Source organism: Tinamus guttatus, unplaced genomic scaffold, assembly GCF_059628265.1.
Source record: "Tinamus guttatus ecotype Peru unplaced genomic scaffold, ASM5962826v1 Tinamus_guttatus_pri_ptg000060l, whole genome shotgun sequence".
In the NCBI taxonomy this organism is placed as follows: Eukaryota; Metazoa; Chordata; class Aves; order Tinamiformes; family Tinamidae; genus Tinamus; species Tinamus guttatus.
The window spans coordinates 8,180,816-8,198,649 of NW_028288594.1; the positions used below are offsets into that span (position 1 = coordinate 8,180,816).

At 39.9% G+C, this 17,834-nt stretch overlaps 1 protein-coding gene across 1 annotated transcript in view; it reads left to right on the forward strand.

Moving 5' to 3' along the window:
* EPB41L5 (erythrocyte membrane protein band 4.1 like 5) overlaps window positions 1-14,766 on the forward strand; it is a 51,808-nt gene extending 37,042 nt beyond the window's left edge. The window contains exons 16-25 of the mRNA XM_088519584.1: window positions 471-637; window positions 1,516-1,610; window positions 7,015-7,143; window positions 7,676-7,737; window positions 8,318-8,425; window positions 10,437-10,530; window positions 11,377-11,454; window positions 12,260-12,301; window positions 12,779-12,912; window positions 13,675-14,766. Of these exons, the coding sequence (XP_088375710.1) occupies window positions 471-637; window positions 1,516-1,610; window positions 7,015-7,143; window positions 7,676-7,737; window positions 8,318-8,425; window positions 10,437-10,530; window positions 11,377-11,454; window positions 12,260-12,301; window positions 12,779-12,912; window positions 13,675-13,732 (967 nt within the window). The 3' untranslated portion in view covers window positions 13,733-14,766. The remainder of the gene's footprint in view (window positions 1-470; window positions 638-1,515; window positions 1,611-7,014; window positions 7,144-7,675; window positions 7,738-8,317; window positions 8,426-10,436; window positions 10,531-11,376; window positions 11,455-12,259; window positions 12,302-12,778; window positions 12,913-13,674) is intronic.
* Window positions 14,767-17,834: the final 3,068 nt, after the last annotated feature.

The window sequence follows — 17,834 nt, forward strand, 5'->3', positions numbered from 1 at the left end:
GTGATATAAATCAATGTATTTTTGCCATTGGAAAGAGTTTTGAATATACATGCTGGGTAGGACTTACTGTGATTGCTTGAAGATTCATTCTCTTGCACTCTTTTGCTGTTTTGAAGTTTACACATCAGGGAGTTTTTGGAGTTTCTTAGAGACTTCCCTCCTCCTCTTCATTTTTTCTACTGCTACATGATGAAAAAACAGAAAATGTGGACCTGTGGTCACTGGAATTAAGTCAATTCTTTTAGAGACTTGAATATCTCCTGTTTTCTCTCTCTCTCTCTCTTTTTTTTTTTTTTTCTAACTCCCTGGCAGCCAGTGTCTGTTAGTTACCAGAAACAGATTTTACAGAATGTGCCTGGTTAGCAGCAACCAGCTTGAAAAAGCAGTTGTGTACGTTAAAGCTTTCTGTTGTTACTGCAAGAGTGGTGATGTGATGCTTCCTATCTCTGCCCATCCTTCTGCCTTTGCAGTGTACCTCTTGTTGATTTACTAGACAGCAAAGAGTTGCCAGAAACTTGTGTTGATGATGCCCTCGGCCATCCGGTTGCTGGCCTGACCACAGGAGTTTCGGAAGATGCTGATGGTTGCCCTCATCCTGGCACAATGGAAACTGCTGTTGAAAGAGTGGACTCTGATCGTAAGAGAATTTACAATTTTTTTCCTATTATCATGTCATATTTGGGGTCAAAGTTAGCTCATTAAATAGTTTAGAGGCTATTTCCTTACAGAAATCCAAAACAGTTTGAGAGAACTCCCTTTGACAGTGTATGTAAGGATGAATTTAACACTTCACACTGGAGTGCAGCTCCCTCCAGGACATGAAGTAGTGCACCTAGTTCAGCTGAAGTCCTGTACCAAAATGTTAATGAATCATCTTTCAGGAGAGGCTGTTTCACAAGCAGACTTCTCTCAGTGAGATTTCTAGCCTTGCTGTCTGTGTATCTGCTGGACTGCACTTACTTAGCAACAGGAACCACCTTGTAAAGGCTCTCCTTGGCAAATTCAGGTCACTCTGTGGTACCGTGCATGAGATTTATTTCGTGCTCTGACTGGCTAATAAAATGCTGCCTTTTCTGATTTTTCTGGTAGCAGTATTTTGCTAGAAATTATTCCAGAGATGTGTAAGATACTGCCATGCCTTTTCATCCTGCAGGTTAGCACAACATAGTCAGTCGCATCTGGCCTGTTTCAGATGGAAGCAGCTTATTTCCAAGGGCAAAGGGTATGAGGAAAGAGGGGCAATTCTTTGTGAGATTTGAGTTTAGCCACAAATGAAGTGCCACCATCTGAGCAATAGTGAACTTGCAGTAGTACAGAATAGTCTAAGATATATCAAGTTTATAGACACGAAAATTGCATTAAAGGTTGAACAAGTTGCTTTTCCCCACCGCACCTTCCTGTGCTAATCCACATCTTTAAAACTTTTGCTGTTAGGCTTAGGAAGAGTGCGAGCCACAAGTCAAATATGTCTGTATGGTGGCGTTAGCAAGATGTTGTCTTTTCCTTCTTTTTCAGCATTTGAAGACACGCTCCTAAAGCTGAAACAGCTGGAGGCAGAGCACAGCAGCCCCCTGACAACTGCCCGTCCCAACATCAACATAAACGTGCAGGTACTTGGGCTTTATTCCTCCTTCTTGGGTCACGGAGATTTGTTCAGATAATTCTGAAAAAAAAATCTGCTTAACCTGTTCCATTTATAAGATTTTTAAGAAATGTAAGTAATGCTAGGAAAATGTAAAAGAAATACAAGTACTTTGTTTTATGTAAATCTCTGCATCAGATCAGGAGGAAGGGGATCAGAGTGCACATATGTATACTAGTACTGCAGCCTGGTGATGTTTGGGATGCTTAAGCAGTTGAGATGTTCCCCTTCTCTCTTCTCTTTTGTCTGTAGATTATATATATAGTTCATCCTTTTTTTTTTCAGATTTTAGGCTTTTTTGGGTGTTTTTCTTTTTCCCATCACACACTTTAATTCTTGTAGAACTTTTGTTTTGACCTTTCATTAAGGTAAAGTTGCTGGCAATCTGCCTCTCCTGTTAAGTAAGTAGTTTTTAACCAGCTCCTTGAAACAGGTGTTAGTGGAGGTTGTGTTTACACAGAGAGGAATGGCATGGCTTGATGTAGTGCTCTCAAAAATCCCTTCAAGCAAGTCAGGCTGCATTTCCACATTGCTGAGCCAATCTTACAGCTTCCCTGCTCAGAAGAGGGGGAGGACTCCATTGCCCTTCATTCCTCTTAGCTTCCCCATCTCCTCTGCTGCCTCCTGTAATCACTGGATGTTTCAGTGAACCAATCTAATCACAGAATGTCAGAAAACTATTTTTGACCTTTTTTTTTTTTTTGTTTGTTGTTAATACTTTTTCGGTTTTTGAAATTGTGAGTTAAATAGCTTGTGGAGAGGTGCAAGAAATGCCAGAGACAGAGTGTAAATAAGCTGCATGAATAAAAAGAGATGGAGGGAACAGGATCTTGCCTTACAGCAGCAGTGACCGTGTGGCGATTTACTGCTTCATGGAGAGCTAACTGCATCCGCAGAGGGTGGCTTGGCTCACCAGCCTGGACAAGGGGCTGTGGTTGTAAAATCCTAGTATAGTGCAAAGGCCCTTACAGTGGGCAGAGCACATGAAGGGTGATTTGTTTGCCCTCTCGCATTTGTATGTGATAGCTGTTCAATTTGTTGGTTGTTTGATTTTGCTTTTCAAAGAAACTGAATTTATTTTTTCCCTCCAGGGTTCCGCTCTAAATAAATCCTATTTAAAAAAAGGAATTGAATCCCTTTACCCTGTGCTAAAACTTAAGGCTGCTTATCATATTTTGAGTAAGAAGAAACCGTAAAACAACTTGCAGCCTTATCTCTGTATTTAGTACTGTCCTTGCAGCGAGGTCTGAGGTTTTATCCACCTTCTGGTGAAATGGCGATTTGCTTGTTCCCTCAGCAGTAAAATGAGTCAGGTTGGGCGAGTGGCTTTTAGTAGTGCGTGTTTGGGCTAAGGCCTTTCCAAGGCATTGGTTTCCCCTCTTTCTCTGAGAACAGGCTTTTGTTTCCATAGGCTTGTTGCTACAGGCCGTTTTGCTGGTGCCCTTTAAGGAGGGCTGCCCGGGAGGCCTTGTGTACCTTTCTGCTTAGGGACTGCCTTACAAAGATTACCACGTCCCTAAGCAGATTAGCCGATAGCTCTCCTTACAGCAAAGCACTGCCTCAGCATGAACAGGAGCGAGTGTGCACAGCTTATTTGAGAGGATCTTCACCCGATGAGCTCTGTTTTTAACAGAAGAAAAAATCTGTAGATTATGGAGCGAAACTGTATTAATAATCTTTTAGAAATTGCCAGATTCCTGTAATGAGCTAATCCATGAGCTGCCAATACAGTACAGTCACAGGTGTCCAGCTCTCATGTGAGAAGCCGAGTAACTCTGAATATAGAGTTTACAGAGGCTGGCATGAAATGACCCTGGTTAAAGAGCAAGAATGTTTGTGTAACTGAGAAATAGGTGATCTGTGGATCAACAGTACACCAGCATGGTTCTTCCTTTTGGAAGCAAAGACATCAGCAACTTTTAGGAAGTGCAAATTGCATTCTGAAAGCTTAAATTATCAGTGATTTTCCTCAAGTGGAAAAGATGAAACAAAGCTTTTCAGCTCTGGGATTTAGCTTACTAAGTGGTTACTTGAGAATGATGTTTAAAAAGCTGAACAAAGATGAGAGAATGTTTCTGTGTACGTCAAATTATGCAGGGTTTGGATTGCAGAGACAGGTAGGCTACAGTCGACTAGTGTTTGCTGGATGAGAACGCTCCGGTTGTGATTAGAGATGAAGATTAATCATTTGGAAATTGGTTCTGAAAAGAGTGACCTCAGAATAACTCTTAAAAACACTTTATTTCCCTGTTTTTCTTCAGGCTGCTTAAAAAAATATCTTCACATGGGGTTTGTTACAAAATATACTTTTACTGGCATGTAGGTGCATGCATGTCGTTTCACTGTTACTCATAAAAGGAAGTGGTTCTGGTGTCTTTTTCTGGCAGAACAGAATGGGACAATATATTATTGTTGGCTGCTATATGTCCACTGAAACCTTAAAATCGGCTTAGATCTTGGAGTTTGCTGTTGTTCTAGCTGTTCTCTCTGAAAGTATGCAATTGCAAATTTCAGCCTGTTTAATATCCTTTAAGTTTTACCAATGCATAAAATACTAATGTATGTTTAAACAGAACCCATAGAAGGTTTGATGAAATACCTCAGTGGAAAGCATTAGTTCACTGCTTGGGAAGGTAGAGCTGTGTTTTCAACTTTGTAGGTAATTGCCAGATGCCAACGAACTGTTCAGTTATTTTGTGTTAATTAAAAATCTTGAACTTCTTTCTTCCCAGCTCGGATGGCCTGCTGAAGTTGTCTTTACATAGTTCTATACTTGCAGAAGCTCTTGCTTGATTTCTTTGGTAGGCAAATATTTATCTAGCCTTCCCTGCCCTTTTAGAAAGGGAGAAACCTTTCCAGAATGTGAATTAGGAAAGGTGGAATGAATGGCCCTATTCTTCCTAGCTGCTCTTTGCCAAATTTTGCTGGAATGGAAGCATGCAACTTTGTCACTTCCAGGCTTTCACTAGCACAGTGGCCTGATCTGACAAAAGAGAGCAAATAACTCTTAAATACACAAGCACTCTGCTTTCATCAGCTTCTAAAGTGAAGTGAGCAATAAAGTTAACCCCATTTGCCTATAGTTTAAATCTGCTCCAAAGTTAGAAGAGCAAGTATGCAAGGCTTTCTTCTTTTTTTTCCCCTCCCTTTATTTGTTGTGATCTTTGAATTTGAACACTTGGAGGTTGCTCAAAATCTGTGTATAGTAGACGCTTTCTCTGTTCACAGAGAGATTTTCAGTGGCAGCAGAAGCATTGCTCAAAAGCACAAAGGCTTGGGAAAACACATCCTGCTGCTGCCTTTAATTGTGCATTCTGTTTTTATGTCACTGCTTAGCTCCATAGACAGAAATGGTGCTTTGGGCTGAAGAATAAAGGACAAATATTTTTTGTTCCGTACATGGAAACAGTAAGAAATCTAAATGAGTTAGAATATTGACAAAGCACAGCAGCCTAATTGTTTTAAGTGATCATTGAACATCTTGTAAATTAGATATCTTAAGAATCTGTCAGGTGCCAAATGCTTTCTGACCTACCTACGTGCTGTTTCTTAAAAAAAAAAAAAAAAAAATCGTAATAATATGTCTTCTTTTAGACTGGCACCAGATTAGTGCTGGGGAATTCCTTGCAGAGGGTGTTACATTATCCAGTTCAATAAGGTCCAGTGTAAAAAGTTAAGTGTTGGGTGCCGCAAGAGTACAAATCATGATTTAGTTTTTAATTATCCCAGGCATTTGACAATCACAGTAGCTTCTGTAAAATTACTACGCTTTAAATGTTTAATAAATTTTTTTTGGTGTGCATGAATTTCGTGAATGTGCATCTCTTAATATCTGCTAACAAATGGTGGTTTCTGTTTGTTTATGCTGACATATGTCAACATTTATTTTGACAGTGTTCATTTCAGGTTTTAAAAAGCTCGGTATTCCTTGCTGACTGTGGCCAAAGTTTAAAAATGGGTGCTCCTTCACCTAGTCTTATAAGCCCTCAGTTGGGCACCTAAAGAAACTACTTGGAAGGAGACAAGCAGAGGGAATTTTTTTTCCCCTCTACAAAGTCTGAGTGCCTAGGAGTTATCGCTGGTGTTTCCAGTTAGTGACAAAACTTAGAAGCAGAGATTAGCTGGTTAAGAGACAGGTATTCACCTTTTTAACTTGCCTTCCCATAACCTTTTTGATTTGTATTTTCTGCTCTCTCTCCATGCAATGGGCTCCTTTGTTCTGGATAGGCTGCGGTTCATGCAAGTAGAAATTAGCTAAAATTTGCCCATTGTAGGGATGGAGCATTTGCCTTGAGGAAGGAGATTTCTTTATCCAGAAATTGGTGTACAGTGAGGAAAGTAGGTCTCTGTCTCCCCCTGCTGAGCTATACCCTGAGAAGAAAGGTCACAAAGTTTCCACTCAGCTAATTAATTTCTGCCAGTAATGAAAAAGCAATTAGTAGGTTGAATTCTTAAGAAACATATTATAATGAAGGAATAGAATTCACCTAGCAAATTATACAGTATTGAAAAGGTATCTAATTTTTCGTTGTTCTCAGAATATGTCAGGCTGCCAGATTGCTTTTATATAGTTAGTTATAGGAGAGGTAGATAATAACATTAACCTGTTGCCCTGACTTACGAGTGGATTTTAAGGTAAAAATTCCCTAATTTTTTTTTTTGAGAGCAAACTATTAACTCATACTGAAGATACACCCATGTAAGATGTTGGCTGCTATGCCAGTGTAAATGCGTTGTTAAAATAAATAGTGTTTAAAGCCCTGCTGTACTTGAAAACTCCATCAGGTCAAGTGATGACTAATTGCATATGGTCAGGATGAATATGCATTGTGATCATTTGTTTATGTAGCAACCTAGCTCCTCCTCTGCAAGACTGGTAATTACAAAGTTCTACTGCTCAGTAGGTGAAAGAGAACTTAGATTGGTAAGCTAATAATGAAAGTTTATTATGAAAACACATTATTTAGAATAATAAACGATCCTAAGAGGAGAGAGCTGAAGGGAGAATGCAGGTCTGAGATGATGCATTTAGCTCAGTGATCTATCTCAAATCTCTGCCTCTTTTTGCCAGATTTTTAAAGCAAGCCCTTTGATCTTGAATCAGTGAAATCTATTGCAAATTTAGTGCTCACTGCTATTCACTTCATGCTTTGCATCTGCATTTCTAAGCATCGCCTTTTGTACAACTTTGTGTTTTACATGTAATTTTACAACTAATTTCTGAAATAAAGAATAAATTACTTTCTTTTTCAGGATAGTTCTCCCTGTTCTTCCTCTGCCTTGGGACTTTGTTGTTATTTAGAGATGTTCGTGACTTCGACTCAGTCTTTTCCATGTGGGAACTGCTTCTAATAAAAATTTTCTGTGCCTAGGATGAAGTGATAAAGTTGACAGATAAATGTCTTAATAATGCAATAGAGAGCCCTATACCGGTAGCAACATGGCTTCCAGCAGAGATGAAAAGTAATATCCTGAAGGCCCAGACAGAGACAGGATACAAGGTGAACACTTATTTTTTCTTATTTTTTTAACAGGCAGCAGACAGAAGTTATAATATGGGAAATGCAGATTAGATATAAGAAGAAATTTCCTCACAGTCATAGTGGCCAAATAGTGGCACAGGTTACCCAAAAAGGAATCTCTGTTTTTGGTGATACTCAGAACCTAACTGGGGGAGGCCTGGAGTAACCTAATGTAATTTTGGTTTTTATCCCTTCTTTGAGTGAGGATTGAACTGGATGACCTCCAAAGGTTCCCTCCTAACCAAAATTATTCTCTGCTTATAGGTATGTTTCTAGCATGCCCTAGAACATTTCATAATAAACAATGCTTTATTTGGCTGCATTGCTGAGTTATTTTTTCAATTCCCCTGAAGTTTTAGTATAGTAGAACTCATGCTAAGTCCATGAGCTGGGGATGAAGAGTGCACATCAGTGCTGGGAGGAAGGAACTCAACCTTTCTGTGTATCTCAGAACTGATACAAATGGCAACAGGTATCAAAAAAATACTTTTCTTCTCCATTTTTCTCTCAGGTCACAAGAGAAGACAACTTGAGAGGTATCAAGAATTCCAGTGTTCAGGATGCTGCTGTCAGGTACTGGCTAGATTAGGTAGCAATAGGATGTAATTATTCAAATCCAGCATTAAGACTCTGGAGCTCTGGAGTCTTGACATTCAATATGATATTTCTGTGGCTTAGTGATCATTGAGTCTTACCTCTGAAAGGGCATTTTTAGGTTCGCTTTACTGTTACAGCATAGCTTAATCTGGTAAGTATGAAGCCTTTTTAAGATGAAAAACGGCAACAACTACAGGTGCAAAGTATGCTTATGTACAAGCTAATCCAGATATTTATTTTGTTCTCCCATACTTTAATCTGATAAAGTTGTTTCAACAGCAAACCAAAATACTGAAGTCATCTCTGACCCCTGAACAACCTTAGTGTGGGAAGGGGGAAGAGTTTGGTTTATAATAGCTCTTCTGCAGTGAAGAAAGAATGCTGTGTACAAAAACCTGTCACTTCCTTATGAATTAATCAAACTTACATGGTTTGATAGAAAACTACCAGGAATATAAAAAATAAAGCATTATAATATGTAATTTCTAGACCAGTTAATGAAAAAGAGCACATAGGGATATTGCAGTGAGAGTGTGTGCCTATTCTGTTTGTACAGGAGTGTTCCAGCAGGCAAAAACCAGAGCAGTCCCCCAACAACCAGCCCAGCATTTCAAGAACCAAGAGAGCTGCTGAAAGCAATCTCTGCCTCAAACACCATCATTCCGTAAGTGATTCTGGAGAAAAATGTTCCCTGGGTAAGGGAATCACATAGTGATTGGCATGAAAGGGGCTGGGAAAGATGGACAGTTAAGGAGAGTGGTCACTCAAACACATCTTCCATGCAGAGGAGAGAAAGGGGGGAGTCACTTCTGTATATGCTGCTAGCTTTCTCATGACTTGGAAAAATGGATGATATTAAAAAAATGAAAAACAAAGCTGCCAGTACAGGAGTATATGGTTGTCATTAGCATTCTTCAGCCATGCAGTTGCTGATTAAACCGCTTTCAAGGAGGAGCATTAGCCTGTACGAAACAAACATAGGTCTGAAACTATAAAAGCATAGAAATCCTCTGAAGAGTTTTTTTTTTCTTAAGATTCCTATTAGAACAGGGTATTGATCTGAAAATCTAGGAATATAATGCAGTCCTCATGTCTGACAAGTAACTGGAAAACTTAGGCAAGTTAGGAACTCAAGGCTTGGGATTCAGAAATTCTGGCTAAATTCTGATCTTTCCAGTGGCTCTCTGAGTCCTTTTAAAGAGATCATTTTACCTTATTGCCTCTGTCTTCCTCCCGTAAAATGGAAATCATTTATATAGAAAAATATGAAATACACTTATCACCATCACTTATAACTTATCACTTTCATGTTTATTTATGGTATGTTCAATCAGACAGTATCATTTTTATCAATGCTTTGTTTAATATTTTGAGACAGTTTAGTACATGAACTTTATAGTAGTCACATCCCTGTAACCTTTAGGGAAAACAATCTATTAATGAAGATTCTCAGTGGTGCATATGCTTGTTTTACAGCTGTTGACCTTTCTCTCTAATTCCCCTGTGCATAGACGAAATGCTTTAATTACATGTTTAGTTGTGGTGAGAAATATGTATTTCCTCATTTGCTTGATCTCTTCTTTCCAAATACAAAAGAGGATTTTTGTGATTGGCTCACTGTACTGTCTTTATTTCTAAAGGATTTTTGCAGTCTCTTATTAAAGAATAATGTATTTGATTCTAGCATTAGGATTGTGTATGTATTTCTGCAGCTGGCTAAACTGAAATTGGCAGCAGTACAACTTTAAAATGAAGGAGTAGCAAATGCAAGAATGCTTTGTTCTCAATAGGGCACAAGGTTCTTTTCTCTTTGGCCCGTGAGCATTGTAAGTGCTATTTCTCTCTACAAGAAATTCTCATTCCTTTAAACCTCGTGATTGGTGGGAACCCAAGTTTTACCTCAGCCACTGTCTCATTTTCAAGAACAGGGAGTATCAAATGCTTCGAAGAAAGGTAAAGCATATGAAGTAATCAGTCTTCCTTGAAAGTCTCATGCTGAGATTGCCTTCATTGGTAAATCATTTTCTAAACAGGACTAAACCCAGCATCTTCAAAATCTGCTACTCAGAAAGGAAGTATGGCAAGACTAGGCTACCGGCTCTCTGTGTGTGTAAAGTTACTGTCTTCTGTCAAAGACAGAATCAATTAGATCAGTTGAGCATAATTTTCCCATACGCGACTATATCTAACTAGGCAAATTTTTTGACTGACCCTAGTTCGTGTTGCAGTGGTCAATCTGTGTGGGCCAGGACTCAGAGTTGTATCCTAGCAAGTAGTAAGGGAATCTCCTAGATTTTCTGAGACAGCTATTATTTGTTATATCCTACTGCCCTTGGCTCTAAATGGAAAATTAAGAGGGCAGCAGTGAAAACTTCAGTTCTGTGTAGACAAAGGATGTGCTGGAAAAGCTTGTTCAAGGTTGAAGATACTAATACCATTGGGTCTGTAGGATACAAACTACACAGCTGTTCTCTGAATCTGTAAAACAGAGCAGTGATCTAGAGGTACTGAGTATTGCAAAGCAATTACTTGAATGTGTTCACAAACACCAGTCTCTTGTCTGGCTCACTGTGATCATCCGCACTTGTGTTTCTGGGCTAAGCTATCAGGAAAGCAGCACTGTGTGTTTCATGCCATCCATGCAATGCAGTGGTGAGAATGTTTTCTTGTTTCAGGAATGCATTAAATGAGGATAATGTTGCTTCTGACCATGAAGAGTTGCTGATTCCAGCTGATCTGACTCCAGCTGAAGAGGTTGCTGTTTTAAAGGTATTGTCACCTGCCAGCCCAGGAGATTTTTGAATATCACATGAGCTGTTGATGCCTTCAGGCTGGCAAAAGAGACCTTGCTGAGTGCCTATCATAACATTTACTTTGGGATGCTCTTTCTGAGTGTGAGTACTGAAGAGTACTTTCTGGTGTAGAGAAGGACACTATATAGATGGTTCTGAAGTCCATTTCATATGGCGCTTCCAGATTGTTTGCCTGGCACTACTTCTGAAGTGCTTTATCGTTTTCCTTACACTTGTGCAAAAGCCTGTTATATCCCAATGGTAGACAGTAGTGATGACACTGATATATGCAGTTCCTAACAAAATAATCACAGAGAGAAAAGTTTAAAATTGAAATGTGTAACTATTGTATTTTGATTACCTTAAACACTAGGTAACGTTTAATTGGACATCATATGGAGGAGTCAAATTTCCTTTGTCCCCATCCAAAACAAAAGACAGTAGTAAACTGAACTCTGCTGCTATTTCAGCAGATCGAGGGGTTGTTCTGGATCAGTGAAGCAGCATTCCCTTCATTTGTTGTGGCCCTAAAGCAGCATTATTTAGTTGATGTCACTGACTTGTTATCACTTTTTTGTTGAGTTTGGAGCCTCAGCTCACAGACTTTGACCTCCGTGCAGAATACAGCAATAACGTATCTGTACCCAGGAGCACTGGGCAGTTTCACAGGCTTCATGGCAACGAGATTGTTTCCAGCATGTTGGTAGTGAAATGAAAAGGCTATTAAAAAAGGTCATATGAAAAGATTATTAGAGAACAAGCCTGATGAAGGGCAGCGATCGTTAAGAACACTGGTCTATAACTCGACTGTTTTATTCCACAGAGCGCTCCAGATGACCAGGACGTTTCAGTAACGCCACTGACAGAAAATCTAATTGACTTTACAGAAGCCACCCCGCGGGTAAATGTATTTCAAAACCAAGCTTCTTTCCTTGTTCATGCAACAGATTTTGCTGTTGACACAAAAGGAAACGTTGTCTAGTTACAGACTCTGCTTTGGCTTAGTCTGTCTATCAGGCTTGTACCTATGGCCGTAGAGTGAGCTAGTGACAGATCTGGATATGTATGTGGCACATATGCCACATACAACTTTAATGGAAGGGAAATAACCTGCATCTGTTTCCAAAGTTGCTTTTTATCTGTACCACGAGAGCCTTTAGTCTTACCTTAGAACTCCTACAAGTGCCAGCCTGATACTGGTCTTACTTATAATGCTTCAAAAAGTGTGTGGGTGTGTGTATACATATATACATACATACATATTAAAAAAAAATCTTCAAAAATAAACTTTTAATACAAGTGAAGGATTCTTCTATATCTCTTACAAATTGTGCTAAGACAAAAAGGAGTTATAAAGTATGTAGCAGGGAAAAGGGGAAGGAGGAAGGTCTTTAAACTGTTCACAGAAGTGTGCTCTTAGTTAAGTTTTGTTCATAAAGCAGAAAAAAATAACCATGAGCTTAGTTGCCTTTTGGAAAGGGCTGTATACTGAAAGCAGTGGGATTCTGTGACTGACAGTATCCTGTGTGAACAAAAATTACCCTTCTGTGTGCAGTCACCTCACCTGTAGCCTATGACTAGCCCTGTTCAGAGATATTTTGTAGCAGCAGCAGATGAATATCTGAGATCATTCTGAGGACAGTGTTGTTGGAATGTTTTCTGTTACTCCAGACCTTTTCTAATGACTATGTCTTTGCTTTTCATAGGTGTCTTCCCAGCCCACGATAACCCCGAGGTGGATAGTGCCAGTGAGTTCTTCAGCCATTCCTCAGCCATGATGGAGCTAGTTTTAAGAAGGGGGGTGGTGGGGAGGGGTGGTAGTGAAAAAGCTTTTGTCATGGATTAAAGAAAAAAAACTTAAGAAGTATGTTTTGTTTATTAAATGTTTAGTAGGATTGTTCATGTTTGCAGTGATTTGAAAGCCTAGTGTACAATAGTGCAGCAGAGCAAAACTAAGGCAAATTAATCCGGCCTGAATAAATCAAATGATATACATATCCTGTTGATATTTAAATATTTTAACTTCATTTTTGCTGTGTTACATAGCAGATAAACACCATGATTTCCATTAGGGATTTCCATTTACTAAGCCCCACCATAGAACATGATGAGCTTTAGTTTTCAGGTTTGTAAATGATTGAAATTGAAAATTTCAGTTGAAAACATGTGTATCTTGTCTTGCTTTTTTTAATTTCTGTTTTTCTGTTTCTTTTTTCCCCATTCAGACGGGATTGATTCAAAATGGACCTTTGGGAATTGATGCTGCCTTAGCTCTGAAGGCAGTGAAAGACAGCATGGAGGCTCTGTCATCACCAGCTGGATTGCCAGCATCCCAGCAAACATCTGAAGTCCTTGCAAGGTAGGATCTCATCTGCAGTTCAGAGCCTATGTAAAGGAAGTGTGTCCACCTACCACTTCCACTTAAGTAGTTAGAGTGGCCATTTGGATACAGTACCTGTTTTTTTGTGTGCTAGTAAACTGTAGTTCTTTCTACAGCATTGGAAATTTTAAAAATCAGTAGACCAGCTAATGTATAGTGTGCATATTTTTATATAACATAGTTTGAAGGGGAAGAAAACATTTTTTAATTGAAATAATTAAAGGAAAAATGAATTGAAACAACGAATACTAATGTTGCTGAAGTTAGAGGTGAAACTATTGTCATTATAAGTGCTATGAAGTGGTTATTTTTCTCATTATCATTTCACTTCAGTTTCTTTACGTGGTTAACATCTTTTAGTGCTAGGCTAGACCTGTGGTACGAACTTACAGTATTTGAATCGCTGTTCAAGGGTTTGTTGTGCTCTCCTCCCCCCGATTATTTCCAAACTGTAAGGAAGCCAGGAAGCAACAGCTGTAGAAACCTTTTTGTCTGCTACCCCTTCCCTGCCGTGCCCATGAGGCACTTAGCAGTGAGCTGAGTGAGTGTTTTTACAAAGGGAAGGCTCCTGCAGTCAGGAGGTGGATGGCAATCAAGCTGCTTCTACACTCTGTGAAAATCATACTCTTTGCCCCTCTGTACATTATCCAATTGAAAAGTCTGTGTGTTTTTTTTGAAATCCTTCATAGCAGATCTTTCTGGAGCAGTGTATTTTACAGGGCCTCATTTTCTTCTTTTTAGCCCGATAACTGAGGATGCTACAGCAAGGACGAAATGTTTACTCACCACTGAACTGTAGAGGAAGGAGCTTCTGCACTTCCCACCTTGTGAAGCCTCGAACCTTCTAACATCTCCAAGGGAAGGACTTGTTTGGGATCAAGCTCTCACTGAACTGGGTATCAAACAGCCAGCTGTTTTACCAGGATTCAGGAAGAGACTTCCACATTTTATCGCAATCCAACTGGAATTACAACCTAACCCATGATATGAAACCACACAAAAGTTTCATCTCCCTCAGGAGAGGTGAAATACTACACTGGAGCTAGTTCTGGACATAAGGAACAAAATCTAGATGTGTTCCATTCAAACTAGGCTTAGTCTTGCTTTTACCATGTGCTGCTTCATAAGTGTTAATGGAAAGTGTTCACTGTGGTGTTAGCTGAGTAGTGTTTGAACACTGCATCCCAGGTCTTGATAGCTTAATAACAAGGTTAGGAGACCTTGTAGGGCCACCTTGTGGCCATACTGTACTTGGTGGCTCACAATAGTGATGACTGTTTCCCATAGCCAAGATCACTTTCTTCTGTGTGACTATTCCCACTGTTTTTTCTTTGTTTTACCAGCACATACCTGCCTTTTTGGCCTTAAAACCCTTTATAATCTTTGCGCCTCTTGTTACAATACCTGGAAAGAATGAAAATCTAGTCTGTGAGTGACCAAATACTTTGACTGGATTTGAGCTGCATTTTGCAACCAGGAAAAGGAGAACTAACCTGCCAAAAGGTCATAGCATTAGCAGACTACAGCAGAGGTCCCACATTCTGACCCTGCTGATTTCATTTCTTGTTTGACTCAAATATGTGCATTTTAGTCTACAGATGTGTGTTGAATTTTGAGCGTTCAAGCAGTGAAGTTGTGAGTACAACTTACTTCAGAAGCAGCTTGCTGGTTCATTTTGTTGTCATTTAGGGCTAGGAAGGAAATGTCTTTTCTTGTTTATTTTCATATCGTTTCTAGGTATTGTCTCCAGATGCAGTGCTTTGGGAATATTTGTCAGGTGTGTTAGCAGCACGAGGGTCCAACTAGGACAGTTCTTAACACCGCCTCAAAACCTGTTCCAATTCTCTTCTCATAGGTGTTTTTATGGGACAAAGAGCAGAAAGAATAAGGTGAAAACAGGAAAAAGCAATGACAAGTTTCCAAAAGCAATTCAGGCTCTTCAATGTTAGGAAGGTAGGACACTGCAAAGCATTCTGCATGGTGCTAGTGAAGGGTTTTGGGGGCTGAGGTGAAGTTTAGGATGTGATATGTACTGTGTGAAGAGCTCTTTTGCACCCTGAGCAAAGGATCCTTGTGTAGAAACTCAGGGGTGATCCAGTGAACCTTGCGAGTTCATCTTGTGAAAGTTATCAATGCAGAGCCAAGAGAGAAATGTAGAACTCAGCAATGAATTCCACATCTCCTAGCAGGAAAGTGCAGATTGAACAACTCGGGTTGTCCCTTCTTAAGAAGAGGCTTGTACATATGACTAGGGTTGGAGAGTCTTTCCTACGTAGTGTTACTGTTTATAAATATTTATATCCGTGTGTCTCTTGGAAACAGTTTTAAACGTGAAAGTTCTCAAACCTGAAGGCACAGCTTCATTCCCGCACTCCTGCTGTGTTTATGTTTCTCAGTATAGACAGAGAGTTGGACCAAACCACTGTGGGTTGTGTCAATCTGCTGGTGTCCAGCTAGGCTGCTGCTTCCAGAGTGGGGGGCCCCTTGGATGTTTTTACTGCTGCTTTTGTGCTCTTGTTTGCAAGATGTTGAAGGAGAGTGTTAAAGACAGAGACCACTCAGCATTTACATGGCCCACCGCCGCTCCTCAAAACCCCAGAGGCCTTAACAGAAGAGCATAGAAACCATGGGGAGCTCTGAAGACTGACATAGCAGCGTGGCTGTCTGCAGACAATATTTGCAGCCGTTGCCACAAGGAGCAGGAGCCAGGGCTGGTGACAGGCGTTCAGGTTCCCCTCCTTGCCCGCAGCGGTGCGGGGCAGGCGTCCTCCCTGCTCGCGGCACTGCTGGCCACGGGGAGCTGCTCTTCTGGACCCGGGGGAGTGTTCCTGCTCGCCAGCCATTCAGCTCTGTCGTTACTTCCAGCTGAGTATGGGCTTTTTTCTTAATACTTTTAAGTCTGAGCCTTATTGTATGTTAAGATCTAGGGTTCCTGTTTCAAACATCAAATGTCTCAGTTGGGATAAGTGCAGTTGCCACCAACTTGCTGCAGAAGGGGAGCTGGGGCTGCCACCATGTGCGTCCCGCACGAAGCCGGTGCTGGGTGGGGAATCTTTGGGCATTTGCTCGTGATCTGTTTGCTCAGTAGCTGGGCTGGCATTTGCCAGCTGCGGGTGTTGGGTTTGAGGCAGAATGCAGTAGCCTGCAGGCATGTTTGATATGTGACTGTCCCCACTGGGTTCAGGAGCCCTGTGAGCTTGAACGTGTCGCAAAAGCAAAACAACAGGTTTACAGCATTGTCTGTTAAATGCCATACTTAGATTCCTCCCTAGGAATCCCATCCAGTAAATAAAGTGGTGATGAAAGTGCCCCGCCCTAAAATCTAAATGATTTCAACTATTAAGCTATTTCACTCTTAGTGTGACTTGGATGGGTGGGATTGTTGTATACATACTAACACAGCTAAAGAAAAAATCCAGTTGCTTTCAGTGGGTTTTTTACCCAATTTTGAGAGGACTGAAAAACTAATACATCAAACTTTCTTTAAAAAAATTAAAATCTTAAAGAGTCCAATTAGGGACCTACTTAAAATTTCTAGTGATATTAGAGGGTTGCAAATCCAACTGTTTCCAGTGATGTCCTGATACGTGGAGCAAATACTCCTTTTAAGTCAGCATGACTTAATTAGCTTTCTAAATCATGACTCTCATAGGGAGACCAGAGAGACTAAAACACCATGGTTGTATGATCTGAACAGTTCAGTGTCTGAACATCACTATTTCACTTAACACTTATGACAGATAAAATGCTGTGTCATGACTGGCTATCATAACAAATCATGTAGCATTACTTATCACCTTTGTTTTATCAAACAAATAGGAAAACTAGTTCCTGCATTTAATGTTATAACGTGTCAGTTAATGCCTTTGTGCCACTGGGAAAAAGTGGCACAACTTAGTATGGTATAACATTATTGATCCAATCACCCTCTAAAAGTTTTAAGAGATTCATATATAAAACTTTTCCCTATTGTATGAATCTAAAGTTGAGACATTGGCAAGTCTGCCATCCACTCAGAAGCTTTGAAAGTTGGGAGAAATGAATAAATGCAGCTACATGTTGTGCTGCAGTCCTTTGGAAAAAGCCATCTCCCCTATTAAAAAAAGAAAAAATTCTTTTTTGTTTTTCTTACAAATTTACCACCTACTGACTCACCGATGCTTGTTCCAGTTTATGCTCGTTAGTCTGCCTTACCCTTTTGCTGTGTGTGGCTGTAATGCTGGTCAGATGGGCAATTTTAAATTCTATATTAAAAATGATCATTTAATTAATAACACAAAGTAATTGGGCACTTCAAAAGCTTTTATATAAATCTTAATGTTTATTAAAAATCAAACCGAACAGCTTAACAACTGGTTAACCCTATGGACGTGGACCTTGAGCTCCTTTTCAGTCTCACTATTTAGCCTGAAAGAAAGAGACTGGAAGGTCTAAATACATGGAGTAAATGGTAAATACCTGCATCTTATAACTACATGCTTTTGATAGTCGATATTAAATTTTGAATTCAAATTTTAATTCAGAATTAAAATGCAGGCATTTAGGACCTCTTACCACTTGAACTAAGGGAAAATCTTCTTTAGTTCTTCAGTAACGTGGTTTAATACTAGGTAAGGCAAATGGTATCAAGTACTTAAATGATAATCAGCCATGGTTAATGCATTAGATAGGATGTATCTAATTTTAAGCTTGAACTGCACACATACTTTGTCAAAGCCAGACAGCTATCTACAAGGTATGTTTTGGGCAGTTTTTGGAACACAGAACTTTGGCAAGGAGAAAATTTGCTGTAGCAGAGCAGGAGCTCTGGTGAACAGTCCAGTTACACTGGGGTCTCTTTCCACAAGCTCTTTTTCAACCCTGTGTCTGCACCTTGCTTGTTCTGGTCTCTTGCAAGCAAA